Consider the following 17,681-nt stretch of genomic DNA (forward strand, 5'->3'; position numbering starts at 1 on the left):
GAAGCGCATGCTCTGAGTGCTCCTCTCCGACCCCTCCTCCTCCTCCTCTTCCCTCCCCTCTGCCTCCGCCCCCGGCCCAGGTTGCCAGAGGAGCTCAGCGCAGGCAGCGGTAGGAGCCGCCGGGGCTGGCAGCTCCGGCACCAGGCGGCGCGGCAGCAGCAGCATCGGCAGCGGCCGGCGGAGCGCAGACCCGGAGCGGCAGCGCACGGCCTGGGGGCCCGGCCCGTCCCAGCGGGCGGCGGAGGCTGCGCTCCCCCGAGCTCTCGTCCTGCCTGCCTGGCTGCTGGCCCCGGCCCGGCCCGCGCACCATGGCTCCCTGGCTGCAGCTCTGCTCCTTCTTCTTCACCGTCAACGCCTGCCTGAACGGCTCCCAGCTGGCGGTGGCCGCCGGCCCGGGCAGAAGAGGGCCTCCCGGGGACACCTGCGGCTGGAGGGTGAGTCCGAGAGCCGGACCCGGGACTGGCGGGGCCGAGGGCGCGGGGAGGCAGGAGGGAAGGAAAGGAGGGAGGGAGGGAAGGAGGAAGGAAAGGAAAAAAGGACGGTGGTAGGGAGGGAAGGAAAAAGGAAGGGAGGGGGAAAGGCAGGAAAGAGGGATGCAGGAAAGAAAGGAAGGCAGGAGGGATGGGGAAGTTAGGAAGGAAGATAGGAAGTATGGAAGGATGGGGAAAGTTAGGAAGGAGGAAAAGTTGGGGAGGACAGAAAGTTAAGATGGAGGGAGGGAAGAAAGGAAGTAAGGAGGGAGGGAAAAGTTAGGAAGGAGGGAGAGAGGGAAGGGAAAAAAGAAAGAGAAGAAACTGAGTAAGAGGTAAAGAGGAAGGAAGGGAGCTTTGGTTTCCTGGGCTATTTTTGTGGCTGGCCTCTTGGCGAGAGACTGAGGATGGAGAGAGGGAAGGGGACTGGAAGGTGGGTCCGTGCTCCTAGGGTGGCAACCTGGGACACGTGTGTGTGTGTGTGTGTGTGTGTGTGTGTGTGTGTGTGTGTCCTTTCATCCATTCTCAACACCCCTCCTCCCCCCACCCTAGGATTGATCAACCTGGCGAAACCCGGACAGGTGTGTATGTGTGTACTCCCAGCTCTCTGTTGGGGAAGAGAAAGTGAATGGAGGAATAGGGGCTCTTCCTGCTTTCTCCGGGTTCTCCGCGGTGCGCTCCCTCCCCGGCCCCTGCACCCCGGGGGGCGGCTGGGGTCTTTGGGGGAGCTGGGAGGAGGAAGAGGAGGCGGCGACGTCTGGGCACCTGGGCTAGCCCAGCCTCGGGCTGCCCCGGGGGGGGGGGGGGGGGGGAGAGATGAAAGGGGCCGCCGGAAGACTGGGGCTTTGTGCTGCTAATGAGGCGAAGCCGGCGGGCGGGCGGCGGGTCGGGGTTGGTGCTGGCTGCAGCCTGGAGGCTGGCGCAGAGGTGAGGGAAGGGAGGGGGGCTCCGTTTGCTCCCCTGTTCGGCACCTTTTGTTTCTATCCGGAGGGATCTCCCCGGACATCCTGCTGGGTCTGCAGGCGCTAGCCACACTGTTTGCGTGTTTGGGGGTCCGAGACCTTTCCTCAGTCTGTGTTTGTGGGGGAATCCCCTGTCCTCTGATCATTTCCCTCCGTCCTGCACCTCCGCCTTCTGGCCCCCCTCCTCCCCATTTGTCCCCTCTCCTCGTCCATTCCCCCCTTTCTTCTCCCCCTCACTACTTCTCTGCTGTGGCCTTGGTTCCGCTCTGTGGCTCTTTAAAGCTGCTGGTCTTTGCTCCAGCCGACCTGCAGCTCAGCTGGGGGTGGGAGTGGGAGGGGGATTTGAGGCTGAATAATGCGAAGGGGAGGAAACCTGAGGCTGCCCGATAGGTCTAGGCGGGTTCTCTAGGCTTGGGAACCCTTCCCCTTCCTCACCGCCCTCCCCTTTTGTTAATAACAATATCCCCCTGCTGCTTTGCATTGCCGTTTGACCATCCCTGCCTGGACCCGTTAATTTGGGGCTTCCTTGGCTGATGGGCCTCCTGTTTCCTCCACCATCTCAGGATTGCAAATCTCTTAAGATTTCTTGGGACTCCCCCCCCCCATCTTTTGTTGTTTTTAATTCTTAGGATCCTGAATTAAAAGCTGGAAGGATCTTCTGAGGGCTTCTACTCAAGCCTCTCATTTTATAGATGTGGAAACTGAGGCTTCCAGGGTACAGTGTATTACTGCTCAGGGCCACACATAAGCAAGTGACAGAACTGAGTGTATTCTCAGTATTCTCTCTGAAACAGCTGGTTTTTCTTTGACTTTCTTTAGATGTCACCAGGTAAGAACCTGAAAAGATGGTTGGATTTATGTCAATGCATTTTCCCCACTATCCATCGGAATTCCCCCAAGACAAACCCTTCTCTTCACATACCAGGTCCTTGTCCCCAAGGTTGGGTTCTCCCCTTCCAAGGAATAAGTAGGGAGCATATTTTTCATCATGAGTGCTCACCAAGGGATGGAGTTTCTGGATTGGTTTATTTTAAAATTTTATTTCCCTGGAGTAATTGATTTCCTGTAGCCCAGAGATGCTACCTCCAATACTCTGAGATCCTTTTCTGCCCCGACCCTTCCCAACACCTCACTAGACTCTGGGGGAGGGACATGCACAACTGAGATCAAGGGTCCTTTACAGTGTGGTGGTGCTGGTGGCACGAAGGTGAACAGTAGAGGAGCATTGAATTATAAATTGAATTAGATGAGCATGAAGCTGAGCATTAGAGAGGTCAGAAATCAAAAGGAAAAGCAGTTGGGGAGGTCAGGCATCGGGGGTGACCTTGAGTGGGCTCCAACACGGGAAAGGAGGGAACAGAAGCCTCAGAGAAGATACTTTTCACTGGTGGCATTTTTCCTTCTGGAGATAGATGGGCCATGACTGGGGGTGGGAAATGTTCATCTCCTCTCCTCCTTCCGTTTCCTTCCTGTCCTTCATCCTTACATTCTACCTTTAGCTAGCTCAAGTGGCTATCATAAATAACCCTTCCAAACTGACAGAAGTTAGAAGCAACATGCAAGCCGTCTTCTACCAATACGAAAGACCTATTGCCCAAATTAAAAAATAAAACCAAAGGTCCCCAAGACAGGGGACAGTAATGGATCCACCTAAAGTCTTCTCAGACTCACCAAGAGTCGTCTTTCTAATGACTCACATTTCTATGGCACTTCAAGGTTTTTTTTCCTTTTAAACATTTCCTCCCCAAATGACCCTTTTAGTAATGGTAGTATGAATGGTCCATACGAAATAGTTCTTATCACCAATCTGCAGACAGGGAAACAAGGGTTCCAAAGTGAAATCCATCAGTCCACAAGGATTTGTTAAAGGCTTGCTGGGTGCTAGGGATGTTGGTGTTTTCATGGAAATAACCGATAGCACTCAACTGGCAAACCTTAAAACTGGCACTGGTATGCAGATCTTTCTAATTGTTAAGTACAGTGTTATTACAACTGGGGCAGCTAGGATAGAGCACTGGGACTGGAGTCAGAAAGACTCCTCTTTGTGAATTCAAATCCAGTTTCAGACACTTACTAGCTGTGTGATCCTGGGCAAGTCACTTTAACCCTTTTGCCTCGGTTTCCTCATCTGTAAAATGTCCTGGAAAAGGAAATCAGAAAGCACTCTAGTATTACTAAGAAAAACCCACATGGGGTCAGAAGGCTGACTGAACACCAAGAGCAAGCGTTTAGGGAGGCAGTATGGTACAGTGATGGGTGCTGAACTTAAGGGCACCAGACTAGAATTCAAATCTTGGCTCAGCCACTTACTATGTGTGTGACCTTGGGCAAGTCACTTAAAGTTACTCAACTGTAACCTGATGGGTCTGGCACCCATGTTCTCTAAGGCCCCAGGAAGTACTGGATGTTTCCATGTTTATTATGCTTTCTATGCAAATTGTCATGGTCATTGGGTTTATTGTTTTCTTGGTTTGGGGTCCCTTCTATATCTCAGGATCTAATGGGTTAGGGTTAACTGGGTTAGGGCACCTCCTTTAAGGAGGAGGTAAGACTTTAATTGGGCCTCAAAAAACAGCAGATTAGGAATTTGGGAGGGAAGAGGGACAAGAGACCCTCTTAGAAAAGGGCACCCCCAAGTCCTGCAGACTCACACATTGTAGGGAGGAATCTTTAAGTCTCTCAACTCTCTCCCGGCAGTGGGGAAGAACGTCTCAGGGAGGGAATCTGTGTGTTTTTATTCCCAGCCTTTAGCACAGTGCTCGGCCCCTACAACCTTCATCTGTGCCTTTCTTTCATTGGTTTATTCTCACTCCCTCATGCCCTTCACCACATGGACAGATTAGCTCCAGGGTGGGAGGGAGTGTGCCAGCCCTGAGAGGGGACAGTAAGAGCCTTCCCCAAGTTTTGCTTTGTGCTAAGATTTCCTTATAGTTGTTATATTATAGTCAATATCGTCCTTAGATTAGTCAATATATTATATTATAGCCAATATAATCAATCAAGATTATAGTCCTTATGTCATAGTCAACATAATCAATAGAAGTTATAGTCCTTCTTATAGTCAATATGATCAGTCAAGATTATAGTCAGTAAACATTAAGCATCTACACTGTCATGCAGTGTGCGGAGACCTTTATGTACAAAACCTCATCTGTTCAGGAAATTCCAGCATGGGGAAGGTGGCGGGTGGCATTGCACCTGAGCCTCCACTCCAGCCCCCTAAGCATATGACCATGGTACTTGTCTCCTTGTGAACTAGCTAAATCCTCTGGCTAGCAGTGTTTACAAACCCTCTAGAAGGCACCTAACCTTTCCCTTTACAGGTGTAAGGGAGGAGCTGAGGACATAGAGGCAGCAATCATACATAAACCCATAAAATCCATACTATTGACATTTTATGCAAAGGGAAAACTGCATTTTAACAAGATAATAATACAAAAGATATAAATAAGATCTTCCCTGCTCCATCCCTTTCTGAATTCTTCCTTCGGGGCACTTGGGAGATTTTATTGCTCTTATAATCATTTGAATTCCTTAGTTCAGTAGGAGTGCTAAATTTGGAATCAGAAGCCCTGAGCTTAACCAGTTATGGAGATTACCTTGGGCAAGTCACATAGGGCCACCCCTACTCTATATCCACCACCCCCATTTCCTCATCTGTAAAATGAAGAAATGTAAGAGTCCCTAGTTTCCTTCAGAGCTCAGTTCAAGCAGGAAGTTCTTCCTGATCCCTGCCAGCTGTTAGTATTTATATTGGAAATCCTTACACAGTGTCCCCAAAAGTCGTAGTATAATTTTAAGTATTCATAGATTAAAACTGTTCTCAGACTTTTGGGACACCTTGTATGTGTACATGTTCTCCTTAATGGAATATAATCTCTTTGAGGGAAAGGACTATTTTCATCTTTGTTTCCCTAGCACAGTGTCTGGTACATACTAGCATTTAATAAATGCTTGTTGATTTCAGAACAGCCAGAACCAAGAGTTTCAGCAGCTGCAGTAATCTCCATTGAGGAGCTGGGACTAGGTGCCCTCCAAAATGGGTCCCATCTCAGATTCTGATGATCCCAATAAGAGCTGACATGAATGTAGCCCCGCACATTACACAGAATAGTTGGCATTCTCTCATTCAAATGGCACATCACAACAAGCCTGTGAAGATGGGGCTAGGACTTTTCCTATTTTGCACAAGAAGATATTAAGACTAATAAGTGATTATTCAGCATGTCTCAGGTGAGATTTGAACCCAGGGTTTTCTGATTCCAAATCCAGCTCTTGATCCGCTTGTCTAAGCTGCCTCTTTGCTGTCACATTAAAAAAAAAATCCGAATCAGAGGTTGTTTTGATTGGCTTCCTTGCTCCCCTCTGCATAACTTCTCCTCATTCATTTTCTTGAAAAATATTCCTGTGGGTAATAGCCCTGGTGGCTTGATTTGCCGGGAAGAGGAAGGTTCCTGTGTTTCTTTTTTGAATAAAGGTATAGTTGTAAAAAGCTTCATAAACAACTGAGCAGAGGGCTTACCCTTGTTAAAAACAAGAGCCTTCCTGTGGAATGGGTTCCTAGGTGACCTCAGAGGTCCTGCCCTGGTTGGAGATGCTGTGGGATGTGCTGTATGAAATTTTGACAGGGTCAGAAAACCTGACCTCTCTTCCCTCAGTAAAAGCTACTGCCTTGTTTCTCCAGCTGGAGCATGGAAGAGGTCTTTGAGCTGTCACACCCAGTAACCCTTGTTTTGTAATGCATTTGATTTGTTGAGGTCCTGTGTGTATGTACTGATAGGTGCTCCTGAGGAAAACAAGTGAATGACTGGTTCCTGTCTTTTCTCAAGAAACTTATCACATAGTTGGAGTAAGAAGATTTCTGTAGTCAGAATGTAATGATGGGTGGGAGACATAATACTCATACGGGCTTATGGGAAGTCAGAATGAGTAGGGGGGGTCCCAGAGAAGGGGAAACAGAATGGCGGTAGCAGAAAGGAGTCAGAGGTTTGGATTCAGGCTCTGCTTCCTTGGGTGATCATGGGCAAAGGACATCACTTTTCTGGACCTCAATTTCCTCATCTGTAAAATGAAGGGGTTGGGGCGGACGTAACTTCCTGATCACTGGAGGTCTCCCAGTTATGCCTGAATGCTCTGCTTGTTCAGGATGTTGTTCAGCGTGGGCTGAGTGATCTCTGAGATCCTTCCATATGTGGAGGCTGAAGCTTTAAAGGAGGAGATGGGACAGATCAGACCCAGTCACTTACACTGCTCATGACTTGGTTAGTGGAAAAGCACAAGTCCAACATTGGACATGACTTTGGTCTTATAGGTTCTTTATAGGTATCATTAAGGTAGCTGGGTGGCCCAGTGGATAGACTCATCTTCCTGAGTTCAGATCTGGCCTCAGACATTTACTAGCAGAGTGATCCTGGGCAAATCAGTTAACCCTGTTTCTCTTAGTTCCTCATCTATAAAATGAGCTGGAGAAGGAAATGGCAAACCACTCCAGTATCACTGCCAAGGAAACCCCAAATGGTGTCATGGAGAGTCAGACATGACAGAAAAAATGGGGGAACAGCAAAGGTATCATTAAGATTTGGAGAGAGCCCATTTAAAATTAGGCCTATTCCTGAAGGAGTCATTCTGAATGAAAAATCAATTTTGTCAGTGTCATTACCGTTAGATTAGACCTTTTCCATTGCCAATAGATTCCACCATTAACATCGAAGCAAATTTATGTGAATGATGTCATCATGAGAAATTCAAGTCATTGTCCAATCAAGCTGATCTTTGAGTATTGTGTCACATATCCCACTCCTTTCCCCTTAACAAGTCAAAAACCATTCATCGAGGCATTGCTTGGACTTGCTGCTGCTTGCTTTCTGCTTTCAGTTGAATGTAAACCCCTTAAGGGTGGGGACTGTTGAACTTTTTTTCGTTGTTTTTGTATTGACTTGCTCAACATTGTAGAAGTAAGTGAGTGGAAAATCTAGCATTTGAACTCAGGGCCTCTGACTTAAATCCAATGGTCTTTCCATTATACTGTGTTGCAGATTCAGTGGGAGTAAACTGGAAAGGCTTAGATTCTCAGAACTGAAATATATTTATTACAAGGTGAAGGGGGGGGGAAATCCTGTATCAAAGGATACTTTCCATGCCATCTCCTCCAACAGATCAATCACTCCTCTGTCATCCCTACTCTTATTTTCAATTTCTCCCTGTCTACTGACTCATTCCCTGCTGCTTACAAATATGCCTATGTCTCCCCCATCCTGAAAAACAAAAACAATCTTACCTGCCCCTTTCATTCTCTCTTAACTTTTCATCCTGTATCTCTTCTGCCCTCCGTAGCTAACCTTCTAGAAAAGGCCATCTATAACAGGTGCCTCTACCTTCTCTCCCCTTACTGTCTTCTCTCTTTTTTTGTTGTTTGTCCATTTTCCTTTTTCCCCAGAATTTATTTAATTTTAGTTTTCAACACTTATTTCCTTAAGATTTTGAGTTTCAAATTTTCTCCCCATCTCTTCCCTACCCCCACCCCAAGATGGCAAGCATACCGATTACCCCTTCCCCCAGCCTGCCCTCTCTTTTATCCCCTCTATTCCCCCCTTTATCCCCTTACCCCTTACTTTCTTATAGGGCAAGATGGATTTCTATACTCCATTGCCTGTATATCTTATTTCCCAATTGCATGTAAAAACAATTTTTTAACACTTGTTTTTAAAACTTTGAGTTCCAGATTCTCTCCCTTTTTCCTTCCTCACCATCCCCCATTAAGACTAGCAATTCAATATAGCTTATACATGTGCAGTTATGCAAGACATTTCCATAGTAGTTATATTGTGAAAGAACTAACTACATTTCCCTCCATCCTTATCCTGCCCCCCACTTATTCTATTTTCTCCTTTGACCCTGTCCCTTTTCAAAAGTGTTTGCTTCTGACTACTCCCTCCCCTAATCTGCCCTCCCTTTTATAACTCCCCTCTTATCCCCTTCCCCCCTACTTTGCTATAGGGTAAGATACCCAAATAAGCCTGTATGTTATTCCCTCCTTAAGCCAAATCCTATGAGAGTGAGGTTGTCATTCCCTTTCACCTTCCTGCTCTTCCCCTGCATTGTAACTACTTTCTCTTGCATCCTTTATGCCTCTCACTCTCTTCTTAATGCCTTACAATCTGACTTCTGACCTTATTCCACCCAAGCAGCTCTCTCCAAAGTGACTCTCTTAGTTTCCAAGTCCAATGGCCTTTTCTCAGTCTTTATTCTTTTCCACCCCTCCAAAGCCTTTGACATTGTTGTTCATTCTCTCCTCCTTGATACTCTCTTCCCTCTAGGTTCAGGACACCCCTCTCTCCTGGTTCTCCTTCTCCCTCTCTGCTCCTTCTCTTTCTCCTTTACTGGAATCTCTGCCAGGTCATTCCCTCTAACCACGGGTGTCCTTCAGTTCTCTGGCCCTCTTCTCTTCTTCCTCTCCACTGCTTCACTTGATTTCACTGTCCCATGTATTGAATGACCATCTCTGTGGTGATGATTCTCAAATCTGTCTTTGGTACATCAGTCTCTCTCCTGGCCTCCAGTCTCATACCTCTAACTACCTTTCAGACATCTTGAATTGAATGTCCAGTAGACATCTGCAACTCAAAATGTCCAAAAACAGTACTCTTTATTTTTTACCTACCGTGTTTCCCCAATAATAAGACCTATCCCGAAAATAAGCCCTCCCCTTACTGTGTAAGATTCCTCTAAAATAAGCCCTCCCCCGAAAATAAGCCCTATTGAGATCGCTACTGTAGTGAAGGTGATCCCCTGTGCTACACGCTACATTATGGTACCCTCTGTATGCACCGTCCCTCCCCCCCCCATGAAACGCATGCCGCGCTCCGAGCTGCATCCAGTCAGACCTGCAGCAGTGAGCGCGTCATCCTGTTCTTCCCCAGTGATTTGCTTATTGAATAAAGGTACATTTTTTTGTTCACATTTACCTGTTTATTAAAATTGCTGTCAATGTTCATTAAAATAAGCCCTCCCCTGAAAATAAGCCCTCTGGTGTTTTTCTGTCCAAAAAATTAATAAGACAGTGTCTTATTATCGGGAAACACGGTAAACCTAATCTCCCTCCTACCTTCCCTATCACTGTGGAGGGCATCACCATTCTTCCGGGCCCTCAGGCTCACAACCTAGGAGTCCCCTCTCTCTCACCCTCCATATACAACCTGTTGCTCAGGTCTGTTGTTTTCACCTTCATAACACCTCTCAAATATGCTCCTTCTCTCCTCTGACACTGCTTCCACTCTAGTACAGACCCTCATCACCTCAAGACTATTGCCATAGCTGCTGGTGGGCCTGCCTGCCTCAAATCTCTCCCCACTCCAATGCATCCTCCATTCAGCCACCAGAAGTGATTTTGCTGAAGTCTGTGTCTAACTTCTCCCCCTCACTCATTAAACTTCAGTGGCTCTCTGTAAGATGCAGGATTAAAATATAAAATGCTGGTTGGCATTCAAAGTCCTTTACATGGCAGCCTTCTACCATTCCAATCTTCTTATGCTTTACTTCTTGACAGGTACTCTGCAATCCAGTGACTCTGGCCTTCTGGCTGCTCCACAAAAGAGATACTCCATCCCAGCTCCAGGCAATTTCTTTGTCTATCCCCCATGCCTGGAAAGCTCTTCTCTAATGTGACTAATGACCTCCTTGGCTTCCTTTAAGTTCCAGCTGAAATATCATCTTTTACTGGAAGCCTCCCCCAACTCCTCTTAATTCTAGTGCCTTCCCTGTTCTTTATTTCCTTTTTATCCTATCTGTAGCTTGCTTCATATATATTTGGAATCTTATCTCCTCCATTAGATTGTGAACTTCTTGAGGGCAGGGACTATATCTTTTGCTTTTTGTGGCCTCAGCTCTTAGCACAGAGCCTGGCATGTGGAAGGTCCTTAATAAATGCTTTTTGACTGGATCATGGAGCTGAAATGGATCTCAAAGGTCATCTACTCTATTCCCCCCATTTTACAGATTGAGAAATTGAGTCTGAGTGAGGTTAAGTGCCTTGCTTAGGCTTACACTGGGTAGTAAGTGAGGAGCAGAGTCAGGATTTGAACCCAAGTTCTCAGCCTTCAAACCCAGCACACTCTTTCTGATTCACCACTCTGGGGGGAATAATTAAGTTAAAGATATCCATGTTTTTGGTGAAATCCCAGTTTCTCATTTGTAAGCAAAAATGCTTCTTTTCCACAGGTCAGAAACTTTACACAAAAATGAAGTCCCAGCTGGTTAAACTTTAGGGCACTTGATAAAAGTCTAGCCCAAGTTAGTCTCTTGGCTGGAGGCCCAGAGGAATTTTATTCAGTTTTGAATTGGATTTGTTTTCATTCACTGAAAGCTCATCTCTCTACTGCAGACATTTAGTTCTATGAGCTGGGTAAACAAGTGTTTTTGCCATGCTAGCTGTCAGCGGGCTGCTTGCTCTTGCCCCTCCTGGCAGTCAGTAAAAGATACCTTAGTGCCTCTGGACGCATTTCCAGGGAATGATTCTGCTGGATGCATTGATACTTTCCTGCTGGTCTTCCCACTTTCAGCCTGCCTCCCAGAGGCCTTCCCCCTCCACCTTTTTCCTAGCAGTCCCACCCCTTTTTCTTTGAAAAGATCTGTGAAGGAGAGAAATTCCTAAGAGTCAGAATCATAAAAAGGACCCATTAGTAGAGCTTAGCATTCTAGAGCTGGAAAGACCCTAAAGCTCATCTTTTTTGACCGCCTCCTTTTTCCATAGGCATCCCTATCCAGTCCTTAGTGAAGAGTTAAGAATTTTTCTAGACTGGAATTTGCCTGGGAATGGGTTTTTTTTAAACCTAATTTGTTTCATTTAACTTTTCATGGAATCATAGAATCTATGTCCCTATTGTTTGTAATGTTCGTTTCTCATCTGATGTTGGCGAGTCTCACCAATACAGTGTGCTCATGGCCCTCATCTGCTATTTCTGGTGAGGCCAAAATAGGCTTGCTGCTCTGTTTCCTGGTCCATCGTTTTCCTCCTGTCCCTTGAATTGATGACCGATTACTGGACATTTGGAAACTCTAGCTGCCTTGTTTTAGAGAACTACAGAATGGACATAATTAAAGAGTCAGAAGGCTGTTCAGAGACCTTCTAGGCCAGCTAGCACATCCCTGAGAGAGATCCACCAGATAGGGACCAGCTATCTCCTGAAGCTGCCCAGTCTACTTTTACATGGTCTAATTGTTAGCAAGTTTCCCCCTGATGAGCAGCCTAAGTCTGTCTTTTCTAAATTTCCATCCGTTGTTCCCAATATTGCCTTGGGGGCCAAGCAGAACCAGCCTGATGGACCCAGGGCCACACAAGGCTAGTTCTGGCTATTTCTCACCCAAACACCATGAAAAAAAAAAATCCAGCGTAGTGAATCTTTCCACTGGGAAAGTGTTGTCTTGAATTATCCAAGGTTTAGCCTCGTGCTCTCAGCCTCCCTCTTCCTGCTAACCACAGATGGCTGAAGATCTTTTCAGTTGTAAGTCTCTCATAAACTTTTAAGGGTCTCCTTTCCTAAACAAACAGTTGGGAGCAGTTGATCTGTTTCCGAAGGCCCAGCTTTTCCATTTCTAGCGGGCTTAACTCGCCTGACCCGTTTTGGATATTGTCTGCCTTGTGTAGTATTTATCTTGGCTTCCGTGTAAGTTTTGAATAGACTTGACATACTATTAAGTGACTGATGGCCCCTGTAACACATTGTCTCCTCTGGGGCAGGGCTGTCTTTGAAGTCCTACCCTGTAGGAAGTAAAGAGACTATTTGCTCTATTAAAATTCCTTGGTATTTCCTCTGTTTAACCACAGGCCACTTCCCCTCTGCCACTCTAAACACTGCGGGGACACTAACTGATTGAAAAGACACAAGCTCTGGAGTAGTCATACCCTATTTAAAGAGAGCATCTTAGTGCTGTTTAAAGTTAGAGCTGGGGGACAGGTTAAGGTGAAGTGTTTGGATGTGACTTGGTATCCTCCTTAAAAATATATGGATGGAAATGTGTTTTTCTAGTAAAGAGGTAGGTAACCAAACAAGTGCAATTTTTTTGTGTGTTCCCCCCCCTAAATATTTCTTTAAGCTCACTGAATTTCTATGAGCAAAAATTTTGCCATCTGAAGTTTTCTCGCTTGATGAGGAAGGGGTGAAATGTCATTTACATAGAATCCACTCTGTTTACTTGTACATGTCACCTGCTTCTTATTGGTTCTAGCATCCACGGGACAGCAGATCTTACTTACTTAAAGGTTACTAAGAAAATCTTGGAGCAGATGATACTCTTTATTCTTCCCCAGGGTATGTTTTCTTAAATGCCCACAGATCTAAACCCTGGGCAAGAAACTTCAAAAACATAATAACTAGGCTGGAAATTTAACCTCGGCTTTGGTATTTTCTGGTGGGGGCTGAACAAGTTAATGACTATAATTTCTTAGGGAGAAAGATTAAAAAAAATGTTTTTGGATCATTGATGCCATGGATTTAAAAAAACAAAATGGATAAAAAAACTTTTTCCCTTAACAATGTCAGTTAATCTCATTCCTTGGTAATGTTAGCAGGAATGTAAATTTTAGCTAATTAAAGGTGCAACATTTAGAGAGGGTACTTAATAGCTACCAGCTGTCTCTTCTAATAAATCAGTTGAAAGATGGTAAAACAAAGGTTTGATGTAAACACTTAATTCTCCTCTAAAGCTGAAATTTCCTGGTCCGTTTTTTTTTTCTGATTCAGAGACTAAATTAAAACTACATTTGCTGCACATATCTGAGAAATCCAGTTTAATTTGAAATAATCTCATCAGTGCAGAAGCAGCCCTTCTGTTTAACAGTTTAACAGTGTTAACAGCTGCTTTAAAACTCCCCTGAAAGTCCGAAGGCTAAGGGATGCTAAATATTTTCAATGAAGTTAGACAAAGTGTAAACTATTCCTTTTCCCTTTTTTCCATGCATATCAGGGTAGCCAAGCCTCATGCTGCTTTCCCTTAAAATTATAACACTGTTGATAAACTAGTTAGAACTCAACAGCAGAACAATGTAAAACTAGTGTGTATAGTGTTTAAGGGGCCTCAGAAATTCTTAGCTTTAATTAAAATGTTTAGATTGGTATTTACATTTCACACTTAAAATGAATACTTGGAATGAATTCCTTTGAAATCACCCAGGATTAGAATTTAAATATAACCCCTTAAAAGTGAAAATGCAGTTTATCCCTCCCCCCTACACCCCACCCCCCCCCCCCCCCCCCAAAAAAATCAGGCTTAAACATTTTTCCAGGTGTTGTGTGTTTGTGCTTTATTTCTCCTTTGGAATTATAGTTTCTCTTTAAAGGCATGGTTCGTTTCCATTAAGTTTCCAGCCTGAAGTGATGGACCCCCTTTCCATTTCAGTTTGTGAGACTTTGTTAGAATAAAGGGAGGATTTCCTTGAGTGCTTCTGGAATGAAGAGTGGCATTTTATTTAAAAGGACCATATGGGCAAGAAACCATTTCCCCATGACTTTAATCTGTCCAGGTGATTCCTGGTCTCCTCCCCTGGAACAATCCTGCCTTTATCCAAGGAAAATGTTGTGCAATTAAGACCAAATGTTTAAATCAAAACAACAAAAATGTCCAAACTAGACCTTCCTTTACCTTATTGCCAGATGCACTTTCTAGGCAGCATCCTTTTGGGGCTGCCTGAAACCTTTTTCTACCTCCTTTTAGGACAATGGGACCAAGGCCTTGAGAATCAGTGACAAGTCTCAAAAGTGTGTTGTTTCTTTAATAAACCAACATGTTTGCTTTAGGCTGAGGGAGCCCAGAGGCCTGGAAGTGAATAGCAACCACTGACTTTTGTTGAACAATTTAATGTTTGCAAAGGGTTTTATACACACTGCACTAGATAAGCTCACAACAGCAGGGAGGGCAGTGCTGTCTGGATTACCCTTTTTTGACAGATGAGGAAACCAAGGCTGAGAATAGTTGGGTTACTTGTGTGTGATTACACAGCTGGTGAGGATCAGAAGCAGCATCTGAACCCCGATCTTCCAGACTCATTGGGTCATAGATTTAGATGTAAGGAACTTTAGAAGCCATCTAGCTGAAGAGATTAGAAAACAGGCACCCAGGGTGACATGTCTCCTAAAGAGTTGGAGGTAGGATTTTCTGGACTCCAAATCTAATACTCTCCCCACTGGGCTGTTTCTGTAAGTTTAGCCATTCATAGTATTGAGAAAACACCATTGTGCAGGCACTGTGCTAATCAGTAGGGGTACAAAGAAAGGTAAAAAATCACATTCCCTGCTCTAGAAGGGCTCACATTCTAATGGGAGAGACAGCATGCAGTGACCATGTCCATACAAGATCTAGGCAGAGTGGGGAAAAGGAGATCTCAGAGTGGAGAAGGTGAAACTTTATCTGAGATTTGAAGGAATCCAGGGAGACCAGGAGGCAGAGGGGAGGAGGAAGCACATTCCAGGCATGGGGGGAAGGGGGAGAAGTTGAAAAACGACAAGGAGACCTGATCCCTGCGAGGTTATAGGATCTAAAGCTGGAAGAGGCGCTCTAGATGGACCCCCTCATTTTACAGAGAGTTATGTGGCTTGTGTGCCCAAGCCCACATGGAGTGGGAATCGAAACCCAGGTCTTCAGACGCTGGAGCCAGCTCTTTTTCTACTGGGCCATGCCAAAGAGCCTCTTGTTGGCAAGGTGCCATGCCTGGTACCCTGGCATATGCTGGATACCCCCAAAGATAAAAACAAAGAAAACCCAAAACAACCTTATGAGCCTTGAACCCCATAAACTTCTTTCCAAGTTGTCCTGAAGTCTGAGGGAGACAGAAATCTCCGATAAGGCCCAGTCCCTTTTCTTTATGGCATTTACAAATCAAGTGGGGGTGTGGTGATCCAAAGACACAGGGAGCCTGAGAAGCATTGTCTTAGAGACCTCCAGAGAGAGGAAAGCTCCCCCTTCCATTCCACTGGCAGCTGGAATTGTTAGGAAGTCGTTTCCTGACTTAGAGCCCTAGCATGCAGCTTCTGCCCCTATTTCCTTGTTTTGCCCTCTGGGGCCACGGTGATCAAATCTGATCCCTTTTCCTCGAGCCAGCCCTTCATATACATCTGGCTAGATGGCAAGGGCATCCTTAAACCTTCCTTTCCCCAGTTTCTTCACTGTGTTCTCATGTGGTTTAGACTCAAGGTCTTATCTCCAGTCCAGCTGTCTTCTGTGCATGCTCCTAGACCACCAAAGTCCTTCCTAAAATGAGGCATCCTGACCTGAAGACTCTAGATGAGGTCTGACCAAACAAAGGACAGTGGAGTGGGACTATGGCTGGGCTAAACAGTTCATACTTTGGGGCAGCCAGGTAGCACAGTAAGAGCACCGGCCCCAGAGTCGGGATGACCTGGGATCGAATCCTGGCTCAGATACTTAGCACCACCCCCAGAAATAACTGGCCCTATAAGCTTGAGCAAGTTACTTAACCCCAATTGCTTTAAAAAACAACAACAACAACAAAAACAGTTCATACTTTATTTGACAGGCAGTGAGGAGCAGCTGAAAGCTTTTGAATAGAGGAGTGAGGCAGTCCTCACTCTTGCATTGGGAAGATTATGTGGTAGTGGATGGGGTAGGTTGGAGAATAGAGAACCTGGAACTATGGAATTAAAACAGGAAGGGACCTCGAATGTCAGCCTACCCTGACATGTCCAACTTTGACATGTTACAGATAAGGAAATCAAGGCATAGAGAGATAAAGCAGTTTAACAAGGTCTTATAGCTAGCAAGTGTCTGAACCATGATTCGAACCCAAATCTTTTGATTCCAAATTTAGTGGTCTTTCCATAAATCCTATATATGCCTTGTGTGAGTCACCCCCCAAAAGTTAATGGACTCTCTTATTTTCGGTGGTAGGTCTCTTCTTCCTGGTTTTTGTTAGTAACAGAAATGCTGGTGATTTTCATGGATTTATTTGGCATCCTGCTGTTTGAGTTAATTATTGGATGGTCAGTAAGGAAGAGAGCAAAGTTGAGAGGGATTGTCAACTTCCTATTCTGCCTTTAGATGCCTAGCTAATTGTGTCATTTCTCTTCAAGCTTCAGTTTACTCATCTGTAAAATGGATATAATAGCACATACCTCAGGATTTCTGTGGGGATCAAATGAGATTTTATACACACACACACACATTACAGATAGTTATATAAATGTTAGGTGCAAAATAAATTATTAGTGGTAAGATGGATATTGGTGAGATGATGGAGGCCCAGGCATTTGAAAGAGGAAAGAATCGAAGTCGACTTTGGGATTGCAGCTGTACTAGAAAGATGGTGTGGTCATTAATAAAATGAAGGAAGTCTGAGGGAAAGGGAAGATGATGAGTAATGTTTGGGAGGTGTTGAATTTTGAGGTGCTGGTAGATCTATGACCCCTGATCTAGGTATTCAACAGGCAGGTAGAAATGAGGGGCTGGATCACCCTGCAGAGGCATGGTCTGGTGGTGTAAGTTGGGAAGTCCTCTGCCTTGAGGTAAGTGATAGTGACAGTTGCAGGAGGAGAGAGGAGGTAGGGGAAAGGCAGTAGACAGATCTGGGGGTAGGGTGGGGTTGGGCTGGGGGCACTACATTGAAGGGGTAGGAGGAGAGTCAATCAACGTGGATTTATTGAGTAAGTGAATTCATGTACTGACTATATGCTAGGAACTAGGAAAACCCAGATACACAAATACAATAGCCCCTGTCCTCTGGGAAATTCTATTCTACTGGGAGAATTCAACTTGTGAGTCTAGGAAGAAATAAAACACATTAGAGGGTAAAACTTGTACAGATCTTCACAGGTCGCAGATTCGCTCAACCAGCCCTGTTTCCTCTGACCTTACCCAGTTCACATTTCTCCCTCCTGGAGCCTCACCCTTCAAGAACCTTATCTCCTCCAGGGAACTTCCTTCCTGGCTGAAAGTAATATTGCCCTGTGCCTCAGTTTCCCCATACAAGATTTGGGCTTCTCTCCACTTAGGATCCCAGGTTTCCTTCCACACTTTGCTCCATTGATACCTTCCCTGTGAATCTTTCCTTCATCCCTTCCACTGACTAGTGCCCTTCTCTCCCTTCACCCTAATTTATCTTGTATGTATTTTGTCTATTCTTATGTTCTCTCCCCCTATAGAATGGAAGTTTTTTGAGGGCAGGGGCTAGTTCATCTGGTCTTTGTATCCAGATCATCCAGCACAGTGTCTGACAAATAGTAAGTGCACAATAAATGCTTGC

The 17,681-nt window shown here is 45.3% G+C and overlaps 1 protein-coding gene across 2 annotated transcripts in view; it reads left to right on the forward strand.

The window, feature by feature from the left end:
• Positions 1 to 214: 214 nt before the first annotated feature.
• Positions 215 to 17,681, forward strand: part of IL17RD (interleukin 17 receptor D) — an 89,078-nt gene continuing 71,611 nt past the window's right edge. For both annotated transcript variants that reach the window (XM_069084342.1, XM_069084343.1), the window contains exon 1: positions 215 to 434. In XM_069084342.1, the coding sequence (XP_068940443.1) occupies positions 309 to 434 (126 nt within the window). In that variant the 5' untranslated portion in view covers positions 215 to 308. The remainder of the gene's footprint in view (positions 435 to 17,681) is intronic.

Source organism: Petaurus breviceps, unplaced genomic scaffold (assembly GCF_028583685.1).
Source record: "Petaurus breviceps papuanus isolate PSGF00001 unplaced genomic scaffold, PetGlider_PUasm1.0 174, whole genome shotgun sequence".
NCBI lineage: Eukaryota > Metazoa > Chordata > Mammalia > Diprotodontia > Petauridae > Petaurus > Petaurus breviceps.